The sequence below is a fragment of the Pantherophis guttatus genome, chromosome 3, assembly GCF_059756535.1.
Source record: "Pantherophis guttatus breed Tessera chromosome 3, ASM5975653v1, whole genome shotgun sequence".
NCBI classification, from domain to species: domain Eukaryota; kingdom Metazoa; phylum Chordata; class Lepidosauria; order Squamata; family Colubridae; genus Pantherophis; species Pantherophis guttatus.
Window position 1 is genome coordinate 11,976,109 of NC_142065.1, and position 16,691 is coordinate 11,992,799.

Genomic DNA, 16,691 nt, shown 5'->3' on the forward strand with positions numbered 1-16,691 from the left:
AGCCTTCCATCCTTCCGACGTCTGTAAAATGAGGACCCAGATTGTTGGGGGCAACAATCTCACCAGGCTCAAGGCTGACTCTGTAAACCGGTGAGAGAGGGCTGTAAGGCATCTGTGAAGCGGTATATAAGTCTAAGTGCTATTGCTATCATCATCATCATCATCTAGGTCTGTAATGGTGAACCTATGGCACACGTGCCACAGGTGGCACGCAGAGCCCTCTCTGTGGGCACGTGAGCTGTCATCCCAGCTCAGCTCTGCCACACATGCACTGGCCAGTTGATTTTTGGATCTCTGCTGCACATGCGTGGGGGGCGGCGTGCATGCAGGAGATGTGTGTGCAGGGGTAGGGTGCAATGCAGGGTGTGCATGTGCATATGCAGGGGTGAATCGCAGGCAGGGGGTCGCACTTGCATGCACGGGCGGTGCACAGGGGGGGTTGCGTGTACATGCGCAGGGGGCGGGGCACACACAGGTATGCACGCATGTGTGGGGGTGTGGAGGGGGGTGCAGGGGGGCATGCACGCATTGCATTATGGGTGAGCCAGCGCTTTCGGCACTCAGCGCTGAAAAGATTAGCCATCACTGTTCTAGGTTTAACGCTTTACAGAAGGCCAATAAGGTCGGGGATGCTGTTTTAGGGGAAACAAGAGAGGAGACATAACTCCTAGGTGCCACTAGATGGCACTGTCTAATAGATGGAAGCCAGAGGACATCGATTTTGACAGTTCTAGTATGGCAAATAAGGACAGAGAGAGATGGCCTGCAAATAACCTGGTTCTGGGCTATGCAGGACTTTATAGGCGATTACCAGCACTTTGAACTTGCACTTTCCTGATAGGCAGGGTGGCTCACAGAGGTGTTACATGATCATGTTGTGAAGTGTGGGTTCTTGGAGCTCCCTGAGCTTGGTTGTTGTCTTGCAAACGTTTCATTACCTAACAAGGTAACATCATCAGTGTGTCATTGGTGCGCTGATGATGTTATCTAATTTAAGTAATGAAACAGTCTGCAAGAAAACGACCAAGCTCAGAGAGCACCAAGGACCCCTCTTTTCAAATATTCTCCTTTATCGGATCAATTGTGTGTTCTCAGTTGCTCCAATGTACAGGTATAAATCACACCCCACATCTCTTAGCCCACAACACACACACACAAAAAAATTAATTCCACTTCAACCCACACATCAGGTGTGTTTCTGGTTGTTTCCCCACCTCCCATAGAGCACAACCAAAGGATGAGACTTCTTTCGAATGGGTTCATTCAGCAATAAACTTGGTTTGATTTACGTACATGCGGATACTTACAGCAGGCAGCAAGGACTGCATATTCTGATTAGAGTCTGCTATGGTGGCCAAGTAAACCAGATTTCTGTGTAAGATTTGTTGGTATCTATAGACAAAAAAAACACAGCATATATCTGAGAAAAAGAAACTGTGTTGGAAACATTTCTCCTTTTAAACCTGCATCTGAACTTGGTCATTTTTTCTTTAACATTCCAAACATTTCTGTCACCATCAAATCCCAAAAAAAAAAAAAACCACCCTTACTTGCTTAACTCTAATAAGCAGCAATAGTTAGCATTTATTCTGAAACTGCTAAAATGTCACCTCAAGAATCAAAACTGTTTGATGCATTACATTTTTGATCCTTGTAACTATCGTGTTTTCCCGAAAATAAGACCCTGTCTTATATTTTTTTGAACCCCGAAATAAGCACTTGGCCTTATTTTCGGGAAGGTCTTATTATTTTGGGGCACGTGGAGGAAACCAGAGGAAATGGCGGGGACCAGCTGCGCGTGCGTTTAAATATTTTTGGGGAGGGCTTATTTTCAGGGGGGGCTTATTTTAGCGCATGCGCTCAAAAGCCCGATTGGGCTTATTATCAGGGGATGTGTTATTTTCGGGGAAACAGAGTAATTCCTTTATTTTTGCATCGAAACTGTTGCCTGACACACTCATCTTTGTTCTATATTACATAATATGAAAGCTAAAGAGTCAGTTATTAAGGGTTCCTTACTCTCTGAGCTTGGTTGTTTTCTTGCAGACATTTCAGTTCCCAACTAGGTAACATCATCAGTGTTATCATTGGTGCACTGATGAGATTACCTAGTTTGGATAATGAAACGACTGCAAGAAAACCACCAAGCTCAGAGAGCACTAAGGACCCCTCATGTCAGCCCTGAGCTACTAATATTCTCCTCCATCTTTCAGTTAATAAAAACAGAGGGGTTGCTTTGCAGAGACAGAATCAGACACAGCATTAATACATCCAGTGCAGAGGTATTTTTCCAAAACACACTGAATTTTGAGAGGGGTTGGGGGCTTAAAATGTATGCTAAATATTCCTGGATGATAGCAGTCCGTGAAATGAAATCCACCTGAAATGTGACAGTGCAAGAGGGAAGGGAAAAGCACCAGAAATTTCTGCAGTTTGAGAGACGCAGCCTGTCAGAATGGGATGAACTAATTTGGCTGTGCATTTCATTACACCAGGAGTCCTCAAACTTGGCAAGTTTAAGATTTGTGGACTTCAACTCCCAGAATTCTCCATCTGGGAATTAAAGTCTACAAGTCTTAAAGCTGCCAAGTTTGAAGACCTCTGCATTACACTGTGCTTTGTTGTCTGCTGAACCCAAATGGAAGTTACATAACGACTAAGCTCAAATGGGTTTGGCAATTTGGGGTTCAGCTTCGGTTGAGAGACCAGCCGTTGCTTTTTAACCCGTTGGGTGGTTTTAACCTGTTAACGTGTTGGGTGACCCCAAATTTCATTCATAGGTGTAGCACAAATGTAAAACAAATGTCAGACCAAATAATGAGGCGTGGCTGAAAACAATCACCTCTACAGACGAATGCTTTAAAGAGTAGGGGGTCTCCAGACTTGGCCAATTTAAGACTTGTGGACCTCAACTCCCAGAATTCCTCAGCCAGCAGGCTAGCTCAGGAATTCCCCAGAATTCCCACAGCTGTCTGAGGAATTCTGGGAGTTGAAGTTCAATTTGTCAAGTTTGGAGACCTCTTCATTAGAGGCAGGGGAGTCTATGGAGGAGAGTAAAATAAATCAAGATAACTGCCATAGTATATACAAGAAACAGGGCATGGGAAATGTGATTGCAGCCATCTTGACTTTTTTGACCCCTCGACTCCCACTATTTAGAACAATGTGAAGATCCTGCTAAAGACAAAGAAATTGTAGATGTTCTCCATGTTAACAATAATAAAATTATTCTTTTCATCAGCTGACAGTTGGCCAGGAAATGACAAACTCATCCTATTATTTTAGCATCAACCTTATAAATCCATACTCACTGAGTACATTCTGCTGTTTTGCCCTTGCTCTGATAGTCCATGATGCACTGTATCAGATGGTGATTTTCATCCAACATCTGGATTTAAAAACAACAAAAGAGATCCGGCCATTACTGATTGAAACATAGCTGAGAAACCTCCTTTGATCCTGCTAAACTTTTGATACACCTTGCACCGTCTTTATGCATTAAGTACTATTAGCAACTATAAGCAATTAGCAAAAGCAGTGGAATAATATTTGTATGAACGGGAATGAAATGTTTCACCATCATCTAAATTAATTTTAATTTTTAAATTTGATTTATCTTGCCTATATTTTTATATCAAACATTCCCACCTGTTTTCACCAGCACCAGTTTTCAACCCAGTGGGATGGGTTGAGCTAGAAGGAGGAACGGGAAAAAGACTTGTGGGAAAAAAATGGAACTTTGATGTTATATAGGTTGACAACAGCAAAAACACTCTGTGCACAAAAAATGGAAGGGCACTTCAATCCTCACAATGGACAAATGGCTGCAAAAATTGATGAAGTTACCATAGCAGAAATAGGTAAATTGAGTGCTTTGATAAAGGGAAAAAACCATACCAGTAAATACTTTTGTTTCTACTGGGAAACCACTTCTGGACTTTGTGCTTGAGGTAGAAAAAAAAAACACCTTTGATTTTGGGTTTTACTGATTAGATAGATTTGTTGTTATAGAAATGGCTAGTTTATACTATTATGTAAAAGTAAAAAGTTGAGGTTTAATGTTATTGTCTTATTCTTCTGCACAAAAGAGCTTTGGAAGTCAATGCCTTTTTTTCTTTTTTTCCCTTCTTTTCTCCTCTTCTCCTTTCTCCTTCCCCTCCCTTATTTTTCTTACTATTTGCTTTTGTATTTTATATTATAAACAGAGGTAGTATTCAGTTGGTCCGGACCGGTTTGCCTGAACCGGTAGCGGAAATCGCAGGTGGCCCTGCCCACCTGCCCCGGCTTTATGCCATCCTATTTAGGCACGTTTTTGAGGCCAGGCACATGCACAGAAGGCCAAGCGCATGCACAGAAGGGAGGCGCATGCACAAACCAGGCGCACGCACGCATGAAGCAAGGGTGGGCGAACCGGTAGTAAGATAATCCAAAACCCACTTGTGATAATAAACTAATAAAACTTGTAAATTTTGAAAAACGTTTTTGAAAAGAGCTAGAAAGAGGAACTGGACCAAAGTCACCAGCTGGTTTTATGCATTCTCATTGTTATTGGTCAATAAAGGGCTTGTAAGGTGATAATCTTTTCCGGGTCCTGCAGGATGAAGTCTTTTCAGCAGAAGTTGTTCACGTTAAGCCTAGGAGTTCATTTTAAATTGTAGCCTTCAAATGTATAGGCAAATCATGTTTATACATCTTCTCCACTTTCCATATGGCTCCTGTAATTTGTTTGCAAAATGCAAAGCTTGGTGTCTGCAGGGCAGGTGCCAAAGAGATCATAGGATCAAAATCCCACTTCTTTTTATTTGCATCGTGATGTATGTCAAGAAGAGGTAGAGCTTCAGATGGTTGCAGCTGCCATGTTGACTTTTGGCATCCCCTTGCTTTGGACACGGCTGACGGTATTGAACAGATTCGCCCATGAAAGCAGCCATATCATCGTTTGCTGCTTTTGCTTGAATGTAGACATTGAAGATTGTAGGAGCTCTGGTGGCTCAGCAGACTAAAGCATTGTTATTAACATCCACTTACATCTGCTGCCTGCAATTACTGCAAGTTCAAATCTCACCAGGCTCAAGGTTGACTCAGCCTTCCATCCTTTCTAAGGTAGGTAAAATGAGGACCCAGATTGTGGGGGCAATAAGCTGACTTTGTATAAATATACAAAAGTATGAAGGCTATTGCTTAACGCATTGTAAGCCGCCCTGAGTCTTCGGTGAAGGGCGGCATATAAATCAAATTAAAAAAAAATAATTGTCTTCTGGTTTATGGTTTGATGCGTCCTGTACAGGTAAGTCTTTGAGTTATGACCATAACGGAGCCTGATCATCACAGTTGTAAATCACGACAGTTGTAAATGAGGTCACCAACATTAACGACTCAATTTCACGACTTGTTTTTTTTTTTTTTGCAGTGGTTGTTAAGTGAATCTGTGGTGGTTAAAAAAAATCCAAAAAGTAATCAAGGAGAGGAGCAACCTAGAACTAAGGAGAAATTTCCTGACAGCAAGAACAATTAATCAGTAGAACGACTCGCCTCCAGAAGTTGTGAATTCTCCAATACTGGAGGCTTTTAAGAAGACGTTGGATAACCATTTGTCTGAAATGGTATATAGGGTTTCCTGCCTGAGCAGTGGGTTGGACTAGAAGACCTCCAAGGTCCCTTCCAACTCTGTTATTCTGTTTGCTGTGGCTGCGGTTTTTCTAAAAACTGGAAGTAAATGCAATTTTTTGGCAAAACGGTCATAAAACATGATCATATTACCACGAGACTCTGCAAACATCTGCAGATGTGGCTTTGTTGGCATGCACATGGAATGTGGTCACATGACCTCAGGGGGAGGGGCTCCAGCCATTGGAATTTTGTCTATGGGTTGTAAGTACCCCCAGATACGTCCGTCATTACTTTGAATGGTTGCTCAGCATTAAGCTAAGACATAAATTGAGGACTACCTGTTACTTATTTATGAAACTATGGCTAAAAGCATGGTAACATCTCAGATTGGGTGATTTATGCACTTCATCAAACCATGGTTCACAATTCACAATGGGTGAGTTCACACATCTGATTAAACCAGAGTCAAAACCAATCATTAGATTCACTTGTGGCCTTAATATTCTTTGTTTGATTTGGGATGGATATATTACAGGAAATCAAGAGACGCGGTGGCTCAGTGGCTAAGATGCTGAGCTTGCCGATCGAAAGGTCGGCAGTTCAGCGGTTCGAATCCCTAGTGCCACATAACAGGGTGAGCTCCCGTTACTTGTCCCAAGTTCTGCCAACCCAGCAGTTAGAAAGCACGTAAAAAATGCAAGTAGAAAAATAGGGGCCACCTTTGGTGGGAAGGTAACAGCATTCCGTGCGCCTTTGGCATTGAGTCATGCCGGCCACATGACCATGGAGACGGCTTCAGACAGCGCTGGCTCTTAGGCTTTGAAACAGAGATGAGCACTGCCCCCTAGGGTCGGGAACGACTAGCACGCATGTGCGAGGGGAATCTTTACCTTTTATCTTATTACAGGAAATCAGACTTGTGTTAAGCATATTAAAACAAGCTAAGATTCTACGTAATGTGTGAATCCAGTCTCAAAGCAAAATACATGTAAAACACATCCATAAATTGTAAGAGAATACAATACATAAATTGTATTCACATTTAAATATGAATAAAATGCAGGGAAAAAATGTTGAAAAAAGCAACCGTGAGTCTTGTAAAAATTCAAGGCCATTTTCCTAGCCTAGCTTGATAAATGGCTGTATTCACAGGACACACTGAATAACAAGCTAAAGATTTCAGCATTTTAGGTTAGCATGTTAAGCTCCAGCTGTGGTGGTGGAGGTCACTGGAGAGCAAGAAAAAAATGTGTTAGTTCCATAAATCACAGCTGAGTTAATCAAACAGACTAGAGTGTGTGCAAACATGGCTTTTTATGTATAAACCCAAACAAGGCATGGTAGTAATTGGGCAATTTGCCACTTTGATGTCATCCTTAAGAGCTACGCTTCCTTTTCTGTAGCAGTCAATGGAGTTGTTCCAAAGATGCTTTTTTTGTTTTTTCCTTGAAGACGTTTCGCTTCTCATCCAAGAAGAGTCTTCAGTTCTGTCAACACTGTCAGAACTTGAAGAAGCTTCTTGGATGAGAAGTGAAACGTTTTCAAGGGAAAAACGAAGTCCAATTGCCTTTTGAAAAAAGCACCTTTGATTTTTTTTTTTTTGAGCAAACTATGACCTGGTGGATGGAAAATCTCCATAGATGTCCATGGAGTTATTTGTTACAGGATCCAATCTGGGTCAGTGACCAGGACTAGCAGCTTAGTCTTCTGAGCTTTTGGACTTGTGCTGGAGCCCATCCTCAGGGAGCTTCCCAAAGCACACGTTCTGGTAGAGAGAAGTTCCCTGAAGATGGGCTACAGCATGAGTCTGAAAGCTCGAAAGACTAAACCTTTGGTCCCGGTGACCGACCCAGATTGAATCCTGCAACATTATCCTGGGACACGTATATTTGCCTTCATTTGGGAATTATTTCAGAAAAAAATAAAAATAAAAGCATTGCCTTGATGACTTCAATGAGATTGCCATAACTTCTCCTCCGTGTCTGGGATAGATTCTGACCTTATTAACAATAGTCCTTAGTGTAAAGGTAAAGACAAAGGTTCCCCTCGCACATATGTGCTAGTCGTTTCTGACTCTAGGGGGTGGTGCTCATCTCCGTTTCAAAGCCGAAGAGCCAGCGTTGTCCAAAGACGTCTCCGTGGTTATGTGGCCGACATGACTCAACGCCAAAGGCACACGGAACGCTGTTACCTTCCCACCAAAGGTGGTCCCTATTTTTCTACTTGAATTTTTTACGTGCTTTCGAACTGCTAGGTTGGCAGAAGCTGGGACAAGTAACGGGAGCTCACCCCGCTACGCGGCGCTAGGGATTCGAACTGCTGAACTGCGGACCTTTCGATCGACAAGCTCAGCGTCTTAGCCACTGAGCCACTGCATCCTTAGTGTACAGATATCCTTTTAGTGACCGTTCAAAGTTACAACAGCACTGAAAAAGTGACTTATGACTGGTTTTCACACTTATGACCGTTACATCCCCATGGTCATGTGATCAAAATTCAAGTGCTTGGCCACTGGGATACATTTATGACAGATACACCATCCCAGGATCATGTGATCACACCACTTGTAACCTTCCCAGCCAACTTTCAACAAGCAAAATCAATGGAGGAAGCCAGATTCGCTTAACAACCACATGATTCACTTAACAACTGCTTAAAAAGGTTGTAAAATGGGGAGTGATGCACTTAATAACTGCCCTGCTTGGCAATGGAAATTTTGGGTTTCCCTGCGGCCATACATTGAGGATTACCTGTTCAGAGAGACTTTGTTCTGCCCTAGTTACGGACCCCAAAGAATACAGCACACACAAAGTTTGTACAAAACTTAATTTACTAAAATAACTGAGTCTTTTTCAAAACAAAGGCTGTTAATAAACTTTCTTAACAGCCTACAAGAAACCAAAGATAAAGTAATCACAATCTTACTAAGGTTGGCAGAAAGCCCAGAAGCAATTTGCAGAGAATCCAGACGCGAAGGAGAATGAACTAAAGTTGTTCCCTACAAATTGCTTCCGTTGGTGTTCCTCCTTAAATAGGCTTAAGGGAGTGGCCAATTAGCCCCAAGCCTTACTCTCGAGGAGACCTCCTCCTGAGGAGCCACTCCTGCCTTTTGGCCACTCTGCGCGCCCGTGCATCAAGAAGAGGCTCCTCCTCTTCGTCTCTTCACTTAAAGGAGCTTCTGGAGGTTCTGAAGGCCCTGACTGAATCCCTGCCTCTGGCACCACATCTTCTCCAGCCTCCTCATTGTCTGACTCGAGTGCCAGCTACACAGGCTGCTGGCGCAACACCACACCAGCCTCCTCGCTGTCAGAGTCAGCTACAATCCGCACAGGCCGCTGACGGGCCACAACAGACTTACAATTAGAATGGAGCCTGCCCATCACAGTTGTCGTGATAAACATACATTGGGTCACCCACATGATTTTATCAGCTTATTTGCAGTGCTGGTTCAGTGAACAAGACAGTTATAAAGCGAACACCACAGTCGTTAAGAGAACCAATGGCTGGTTAGAGGGCTGGTTTTGCTGAAAACTAGATTGTATGTGCTGGTTTTCTGCAAACGCATAATAGAACACAGCTACATGACTGTGGGGTGCTGCAAACAGCCGTAAAATGAAGCCTGGTTGCCAAGCATCAGTGTAATCATGATTTAAGGGTAGGGTGGCCATTGGCGCTTCAAATCCGGTTCGGAAAAACCCGTTTGTAGGTCTGAATGGTCATAATTTTGAACGGTCGCTAAGTGACCCGTCGTAAGTTGAGAACTACCTATAGTATATCCATTGCAATGGATCTGCTCACTTTGGCTAACAAAATGTGGCTAAGGATACCTAGAAAATGAAGCATGGGCCTTTTTTTGTAATTCTGGGGATGAATGTCCGTGTGGCTTTCAATCAGAATAGAGCTAGCAGGAACCATGGAGGTCTTCTAGTCCAGCCCCCTGCTCAAGCAGGAGACCCCTGTAGCATTTCAGACAAGTGGCTGTCCAGTCTCTTCTTAAAAACTTCCAGTGATGAAGCACCCGCGGCTTCTGGAGGCAAGCTGTCCCACTGGTTAATCGTCCTCACTGTTAGGAAGTTTCTCCTTAATTCCAGGTTGCTTCTCTTCTTGATTAGTTTCCATCCATTGCTTCTCGTCCTGCCTCCTGGTGCTTTGGAGAACAGGCTGACCCCCTTTTTGGCAGCCCCTCAAATATTGGAATACTGCTATCATGTCTCCCCCTAGTCCTTCTTTTCTCTAGACTAGCCATACCCAGTTACTACAACCGTTCTTCATATGTTTTAGTCTCCAGGCCTTTAATCATGCTCTTAGTTGCTTTTCTTTGCACTTTTTCCAAAGTCTCCGCATCTTTTTTGTAATGTGGTGACCAAAACTGGAAGCAGTATTCCAAGTGTGCTCTTACTAAGGTTTTATAAAGCGGTATTCATACTTCACGTGATCTTGATTCTATGTCTCTGTATATACAACCAAGGATTGTATTAGCTGTTTTGGCTGAAGCAGTTCGTGCCCAAATTAAGCCATGTCTCTTTTTTTGGTCGGGGAGCGGGGTAAGCTGCAGAGAGCATGGAGGAGGAATTTTTTTCTGGAGGGGACGGGGAACAAAGGGTGGCACACCCCAATCGTGTCCTGTTCATTTCATTAAATCAATCTGGGGTCCCTGCATGTTTTCCTTTAAAATGTGGGCCATTCTAAACACAACTGGCAGATTTTGTGACAAGTTTGTTTTCTCGAATCACAATTCTCCAACGCACAGAAGAGTATTGTTTAACCATTGTTTCAACGAAGCAGAGCAAAACGACTTGATGCCAAAGAAGTAATTGCTTATCTTTTGATACGTGTGCGTGCCTTCAAATCAGGGTTGATTCCTGGTGACTGCCTGGACAAGCTTCTACACCCTTTTTGGCAAGATTTTGGAGGTGGTTTTCAATTACCTCCTTCCTGAGACTATGGTGCTGGAGAAGACTCCTGCGAGTCCCTTGGACTGCAAGGCGATCAAACCGGTCAGTCCTAGAGGAGATCAACCCTGACTGCTCTTTAGAAGGCCAGATCCTGAAGATGAAATTCAAATATTTTGTCCAACTAATGAGAAGAAAGGACTCACTGGAGAAGAGCCTAATGCTGGGAAAGATTGAGGGCAAAAGAAGAATGGGACGAGAGAGAACGAGGTGGCTGGATGGAGTCACTGAAGCAGTCGGCATGAGGTTAAATGGACTCCAGAGGATGGTAGAAGACAGGAAGACCTGGAGGAACATTGTCCATGGGGTCGCGATGGGTCAGACACGACTTTGCAACTAACAACAACAAGGGATGAGAGAGAAGGACTGGCCCAAGATTACCCAGCTAGCTTTGTGCCTAAAATAGAAGTGGAACTCCAAAGCCCACTGTAACAACATCGCCAAAAAGGCATTAAGAGTTGTAAACCTAATCTTGCGTAGCTTCTTCTCCGGTAATATCACACTACTAACCAGAGTATACAAAACATTTGCTAGACCAATTCTCGAATACAGCTCATCTGTCTGGAACCAGCACTGCATATCGGACATTAATACAATTGAACGTGTCCAGAAATATTTCACAAGAAGAGTTCTCCACTCCTCTGCTCGCAACTAAATACCTTATGCCACCAGACTTGAAATTCTCGGCTTAGAAAACTTAGAACTACGCTGCCTTCGGTATGACCTAAACGTAGCTCATAAAATCATCTGCTACAATGTCCTACCTGTCAATGACTACTTCAGCTTCAACCACAACAATACACGAGCAAATAATAGATACAAACTCAAGGTAAACCGCTCCAAACTCAGTAAGGGGTGTGCATAAGCGCACCAGCGTGCCTACCGTCCCTGTCCTAATGTTCCCTTTTATTTGTATCTATTTTATGTATGCAATCCATGCTTATACTTATTACCAAATACGTTCTTGACAAACATAAATAAATAAAAAATAAAATAAATAGTTTCCAGTCTGGTGCCTTAATCACTACAGAAGAAATAAAGGATGTTAGGTCATTAGAACAAAAATATACATGTAGTTTTCCACTTACAAGCATTCATTTAGTGACTGTTCAAAGTGGCACTGAAAAAAGTGACTTATGGCCATTTCTCACACTTACGACCATTACAGCAATCCCTATGTAATCAAAATCCGGAGGCTTGGCAACTGGTTCATATTTATGACGGTTGCCTTTTACTTGTGAATTGGCCCATTACTCAGCCGGTGACAATACTCCGTTCAATTTCCACTTATTGCATTTCCTCTTTCAGATCGTGACCGTTCTGGCTTGTGACAGCTCCTTAATGGCTGCCTTCCTTCGCCGACGAGTCGAAGACTAACGCCGGCACTTGCTCATTCCCTATCCATGCCAGCCAGTGTCTTCTTTCTTCGCTGTCTCCACAAGACAGCTATGATCCCTGGGGATCCCCAAAATCGGCTAGGATATCGGTGTTCTCCTGGAGACCCAGAATCCACACCGTATCGCCTGATGCCGGCCACGCCCCCCCTCCACTCTCTGACAAGCAGAGTCAATGGGGAAATCAGATTCACTTAACAATCGTGTTACTAACTTAACAACTGCCGTGATTCACTTAATGACCATGGCAAGAAAGGTTGTAAAATGGGTCAAAACTCAGTTGACAACTGTCTCACTGAGCGACAGAAATTTTGCGGTCGTAAGTCAAGGACTACCTATAAACAAGAATGCTATTGAGGTGTAACATTTGAGGTGGTGAATCAGGACACCCCTAATCCAACCGGAGGCGCAGAGACTGGATGGATGACTTTGGCCAGTCAATCCTTTTCCTGTGAACTAGGAAACTAAAGACAAAATCTATAATCCAACTAGATTAGACCAGCATAGTAGATTACAGTCAGTAATCTTCAATAAAGATGACTTCATCCTGCACAAGACTGATTCCAGCCGATAACAGTAAGAATTAGATCTGGGATGATTTTTCTTTTAAATGCTGTCAGCTGCCATCTCACGTTTGATAGGGCTTCGTTAATCGTTACCATGTGTTCACAGTCTTTCATGGACTCGGGGGAGAGTGGATGGGAAGGAGAAAAACTTGAGGGGGGAAAGCGAAAGTTTTAATTGCTGTACCTTCCTGAGACACTGCTTCAAGGTCACCCGGCTGGGAGGAAAAAAAAAAAACAGCTGCATACACATGGAATGACCTTCTGTAAACATCTTGCTTCAACCAGATTGGATAAGGTGGAGGTGTCAGCGATGGGAGGCAATTAAGGGAGGGAAAAGTTGAACTTAGGTGCGTGATTTTCAGTTCTGGCTATGCATTACTGCAATACACTTGACTTCTAATAAATAAAATTGTACCTTTCTCAACAAATGGAGCCAAGGATCATTTCTATTTAGGAGTACAAGCTTTAGTAAGTCTGACAAGTATGTGAGACTCTAGAAAGAGTGCAGAGAAGAGCAACCAAGATGATTAGGGGCCTGAGTGGCGTAGGAGGCTAATGCCTCCTACTAAGGCAGCATTTAACATCCAGCTGCCTGCAATTACTGCGAGTTCAATTCTCACCAGGCTCAAAGTCGACTCAGCCTTCCATCCTTTCTAAGGTGGGTAAAATGAGGACCCAGTTTGTGGGGGCAATAAGCTGACTTTGTATAAAATACACAAAAGTATGAAGGCTATTGCTTAACGCATTGTAAGCCGCCCTGAGTCTCCGGAGAAGGGCAGCATATAAAAACAAACAAACAAACAAACAAACAAATAATAAAATAAAATAAAATAAAATAAAATAAAATAAATAAATAAATAAATAAATAAAATAAAACATACAATGAACGGTTGCAGGAACTGGGCATGGCTAGTCGAGTGAAGAGAAGGACCAGGGGAGACATGATAGCAGTCTTCCTATAGTTGAGGGGCTGCCATAGAGAAAAAGGGATCAAGCTATTTTCCAAAGCACCTGAAGGCCAAACAAGGAATAATGGATGGAAATTGAACAAGGAGAGATTCAACCTGGAAATAAGGAGAAATTTTCTGACAATGAGAACCATCAACCAATGGAACAGAAGTTGCCTTCGGAAGTTGTGGGAGTTTCATCCCTGGAAGCTTTCAAGAAGAGACTGGACTGCCATCTGTCAGAAATGGTGCAGGGTCTCCTGCTTGGGTGGCGGGGGGTTGGACTAAATGACCTACAAGGTCTCTTCCAACTCGTCTGTTAATCTGTTAAAACATTTTGCAGCACAGGAAAACAGATTGGTCCCTGACTGATTTGTCTGTGACAGCACGGGTTTTGGACCAGAAGACTTTCAAAGTCCCTTCCAACCTGCTGCTCCATCCTCTTCCTCACGTTCCTCCACCTGATGCTCCATCCTCTTTCTCATCTTCATCCACCTCGTGGTCAAACACCAAGATAAAAAACAATGTCAAGGCTTTTCTTGCAAGATTCCGAAAACACCTTCTCAGGTCGTCGTCATCGTGGCCGAGGATCCTGGGAGATGTATTCTCTCGGCACATCCGAAGAGAGCCCAATGGACCATCGTTGTTCCTGGGGAGGTAGGTGGCAGGCCTGCTGGAGGGCGGGCATTGAAAATCCTGGGTATTGTTTAAGCCTCAAGCAGATCCAGCCTGGCCAGTAGCTTTGAGTAAGGACTAGCTCTTTCCTTGGGAAACAAGGCTGGATAACATCTGGACTGGAGGGACCTTGCTATGCTGTCCCAAACTCGCCCAGGGAAAAAGCACCTGCCTTTTAATTTTTTTTGCAGATTAACAGAGTTGGAAGGGACCTTGTAGGTCATCTAGTCCAACCCCCTACCCAAGCAGGAAACTCTACACCATTTCTGACAGATGGCAGTCCAGTCTCTTCTTGAAAGCTTCCAAGCGATGAAGCTGCCACAACTTCCAAAGGCAACTTCTGTTCCATTGATTGATGGTTCACACTGTCAGAAAATTTCTCCTTATTTCTAGGTTGAATCTCTTCTTGTTCAGTTTCCATCTATTATTCCTTGTCTGGCTTTGGAAAATAGAAAATAGGTGCCTAGTTCTTTCCTTACTCCGATCAGGAGGGGATTCAATTCCCATCCAGAAGCGGGTACCCACCCATCCACCCTATCCCAGTCCATTCTCCCTCCCAGACCAGCCTTTAGGGATTTCCCGCCAGGAATGAATGAATGAATGAATGAATGAATGAATGAATGAATGAATGAACGAATAAAAAGAACGAAAGAAAGAGGGCAGCCTTACAGAGTAAGAGAAGACAAGACGATTCCCCTCAAAAGACAACCCGAAAGGGAATCTACCGCCAACTCTTCCCCACACCTGGCGGGGTGCTCGCCACCGCTGCACGCGTTTTCCACCCGCCAACAATAATAAAGCCTCCCTCCCCTCCAACCACCCATTCCGACAACCGCCGCTCTTCGCGTGAAATCCACACACAGACACACGCACACACCGTTGATCCCCCAGCCTTCTCTCCCCCCCACCGAAAAATAAGATGCGTTGGGCAGAGAGAGAGAGAGAGAGAGAAAGAGAGAGGGGGGAGAGAGAGAGAGAGAGAAAGAGAGAGGGGGGGAGAGAGAGGGAGAGAGAAAGAGAGGGAGAGAGAGAGAGAGAAAGAGAGGGGGGAGGGAGAGAGAGAGAGAGAAAGAGAGAGGGGGGGAGAGAGAGGGGGGAGAGAGAGGGAGAGAGAAAGAGAGGGAGAGAGAGAGAAAGAGAGGGAGAGAGAGAGAGAGGGAGAGAGAAAGAGAGGGAGAGAGAAAGAGAGGGAGAGAGAGAGAGAAAGAGAGGGAGAGAGAGAGAGAGGGAGAGAGAGAGAGAGAGAGAGAGGTCTGCTTCTCAACCCAACCCGCTCCCCTTCCCTCCCCCCCCCGGTCTCCCGCCCCGCAAGCCTGGAGCGCTGTCAAAAAGCGACGCGCCCCGGGTCCGACGCCGCGGCCCGAGCTCGAGCCCCGCCGGCTCTGCAAACGCGCCCCGTTAGCGGAAAACCTCTCAGACCGGCAAAGGGGGGTGGGGGACAATCAAGCCGGGCTGCCAAAAATAATAATAATTTTTAAAAAAAGGGTGGGTTTCGAGAGGGTTTTGCACGAGCTCGGGAGCCCTTCGGCTTTGTTCTCTCTGCCTTTGGCCCCGTCTTTGCAGCTACAGCAGCTGCTGCAGCTTCCTTTGCAAACGCCCGTTGGAGCCTCGGAGGAGGAGGAGGAAGATGAGGAAGATGATGCATCTCCGGCTGCTGAACTGCATCGGGGAAGCTGGATGCACGCCCCTCGCCTCCCCCCTCCCTCTCCCTGGGATACCCACGGCTGGTGGTCCCTATTAAAACACCCCTTCCTCTCCCTTCTCCCTCCCCCGTTTTCTTTTTTTTTAAAATATAGATAGATATAGATAGATATATACGGCTTTATTTCTCGTTACCTTCTGGATAGTTTGCTGGGTGACCTCTCCTTTGCCTCTCGGGCGTGCAGAAGCAAAGGCAACCGACATGGTTGGGCTTGGGGTGGTGGTGGTGGTGGTGGTGGCGGCGTCCGCTTGCCTTTTCCGACCAGACGGGTCAGGCATGCAGGGCTTTGCCGGGTTGTCCTAATCGTGTTATGATCTGGCCGCTATTTGTCGTGCAAAAAAAAAAAAAAAAAAAAAGGAAAAAAGAAGAGGGGGGGGGCAGCCTCCGCCGCAGTGCATGAGGAGGGGAGCCCGAGGAAATGGTACAATCTGCGCCTCGCCACCAGCCTGCGGCATTGCACCAATGCAGCCTCCCCCCCCCCCTTTTTTTTTTTTTTTACCTGGACGCTTCTGCAACGCCAAGGCAAAGGCGGAGAGGCAGCCGACTGAGCTGGGGCGAAGGGAGAGGGAGAGAGAGAGAGGGAGAGCGGCGGCCGAGCCACCTGAGCGGCTTTGCCTCCACCTCCTCCTCCTCCTCTCCCCCCCTCCTCCTTTCTCCAAATCCACCTTCCCCTCCTCCCCTTCGCCCTGCACATGGTGCATCCCTGTTGTCGGCTTTCCTGTCGCGAGCGAATCGCATCTCTTCCCCTGATTTTGCCAATAAGAGCATCTCGCTGCGCCAACTGCGTAGTAGGGTGGGTGGGTGGGAGAAAAGAAGGGCAGCGCTACGCCAAGTGCGTGGGAGCG

At 45.0% G+C, this 16,691-nt stretch overlaps 1 protein-coding gene across 2 annotated transcripts in view; it reads right to left on the bottom strand.

Moving 5' to 3' along the window:
* SS18L1 (SS18L1 subunit of BAF chromatin remodeling complex) overlaps window positions 1-16,467 on the bottom strand; it is a 32,073-nt gene extending 15,606 nt beyond the window's left edge. The window contains exons 1-4 of one of the 2 annotated variants that reach the window (XM_060689598.2): window positions 16,346-16,467; window positions 15,981-16,168; window positions 3,312-3,388; window positions 1,308-1,392 (exon numbers count right to left, since the gene is read on the bottom strand). In XM_060689598.2, the coding sequence (XP_060545581.2) occupies window positions 1,308-1,392; window positions 3,312-3,388; window positions 15,981-16,124 (306 nt within the window). In that variant the 5' untranslated portion in view covers window positions 16,125-16,168; window positions 16,346-16,467. Of the gene's footprint in view, window positions 1-1,307; window positions 1,393-3,311; window positions 3,389-15,980; window positions 16,217-16,345 lie in introns of those variants that run through there. The other variant, XM_060689597.2, reaches the window with a different exon arrangement.
* Between the last annotated feature and the right edge of the window lie 224 nt (window positions 16,468-16,691).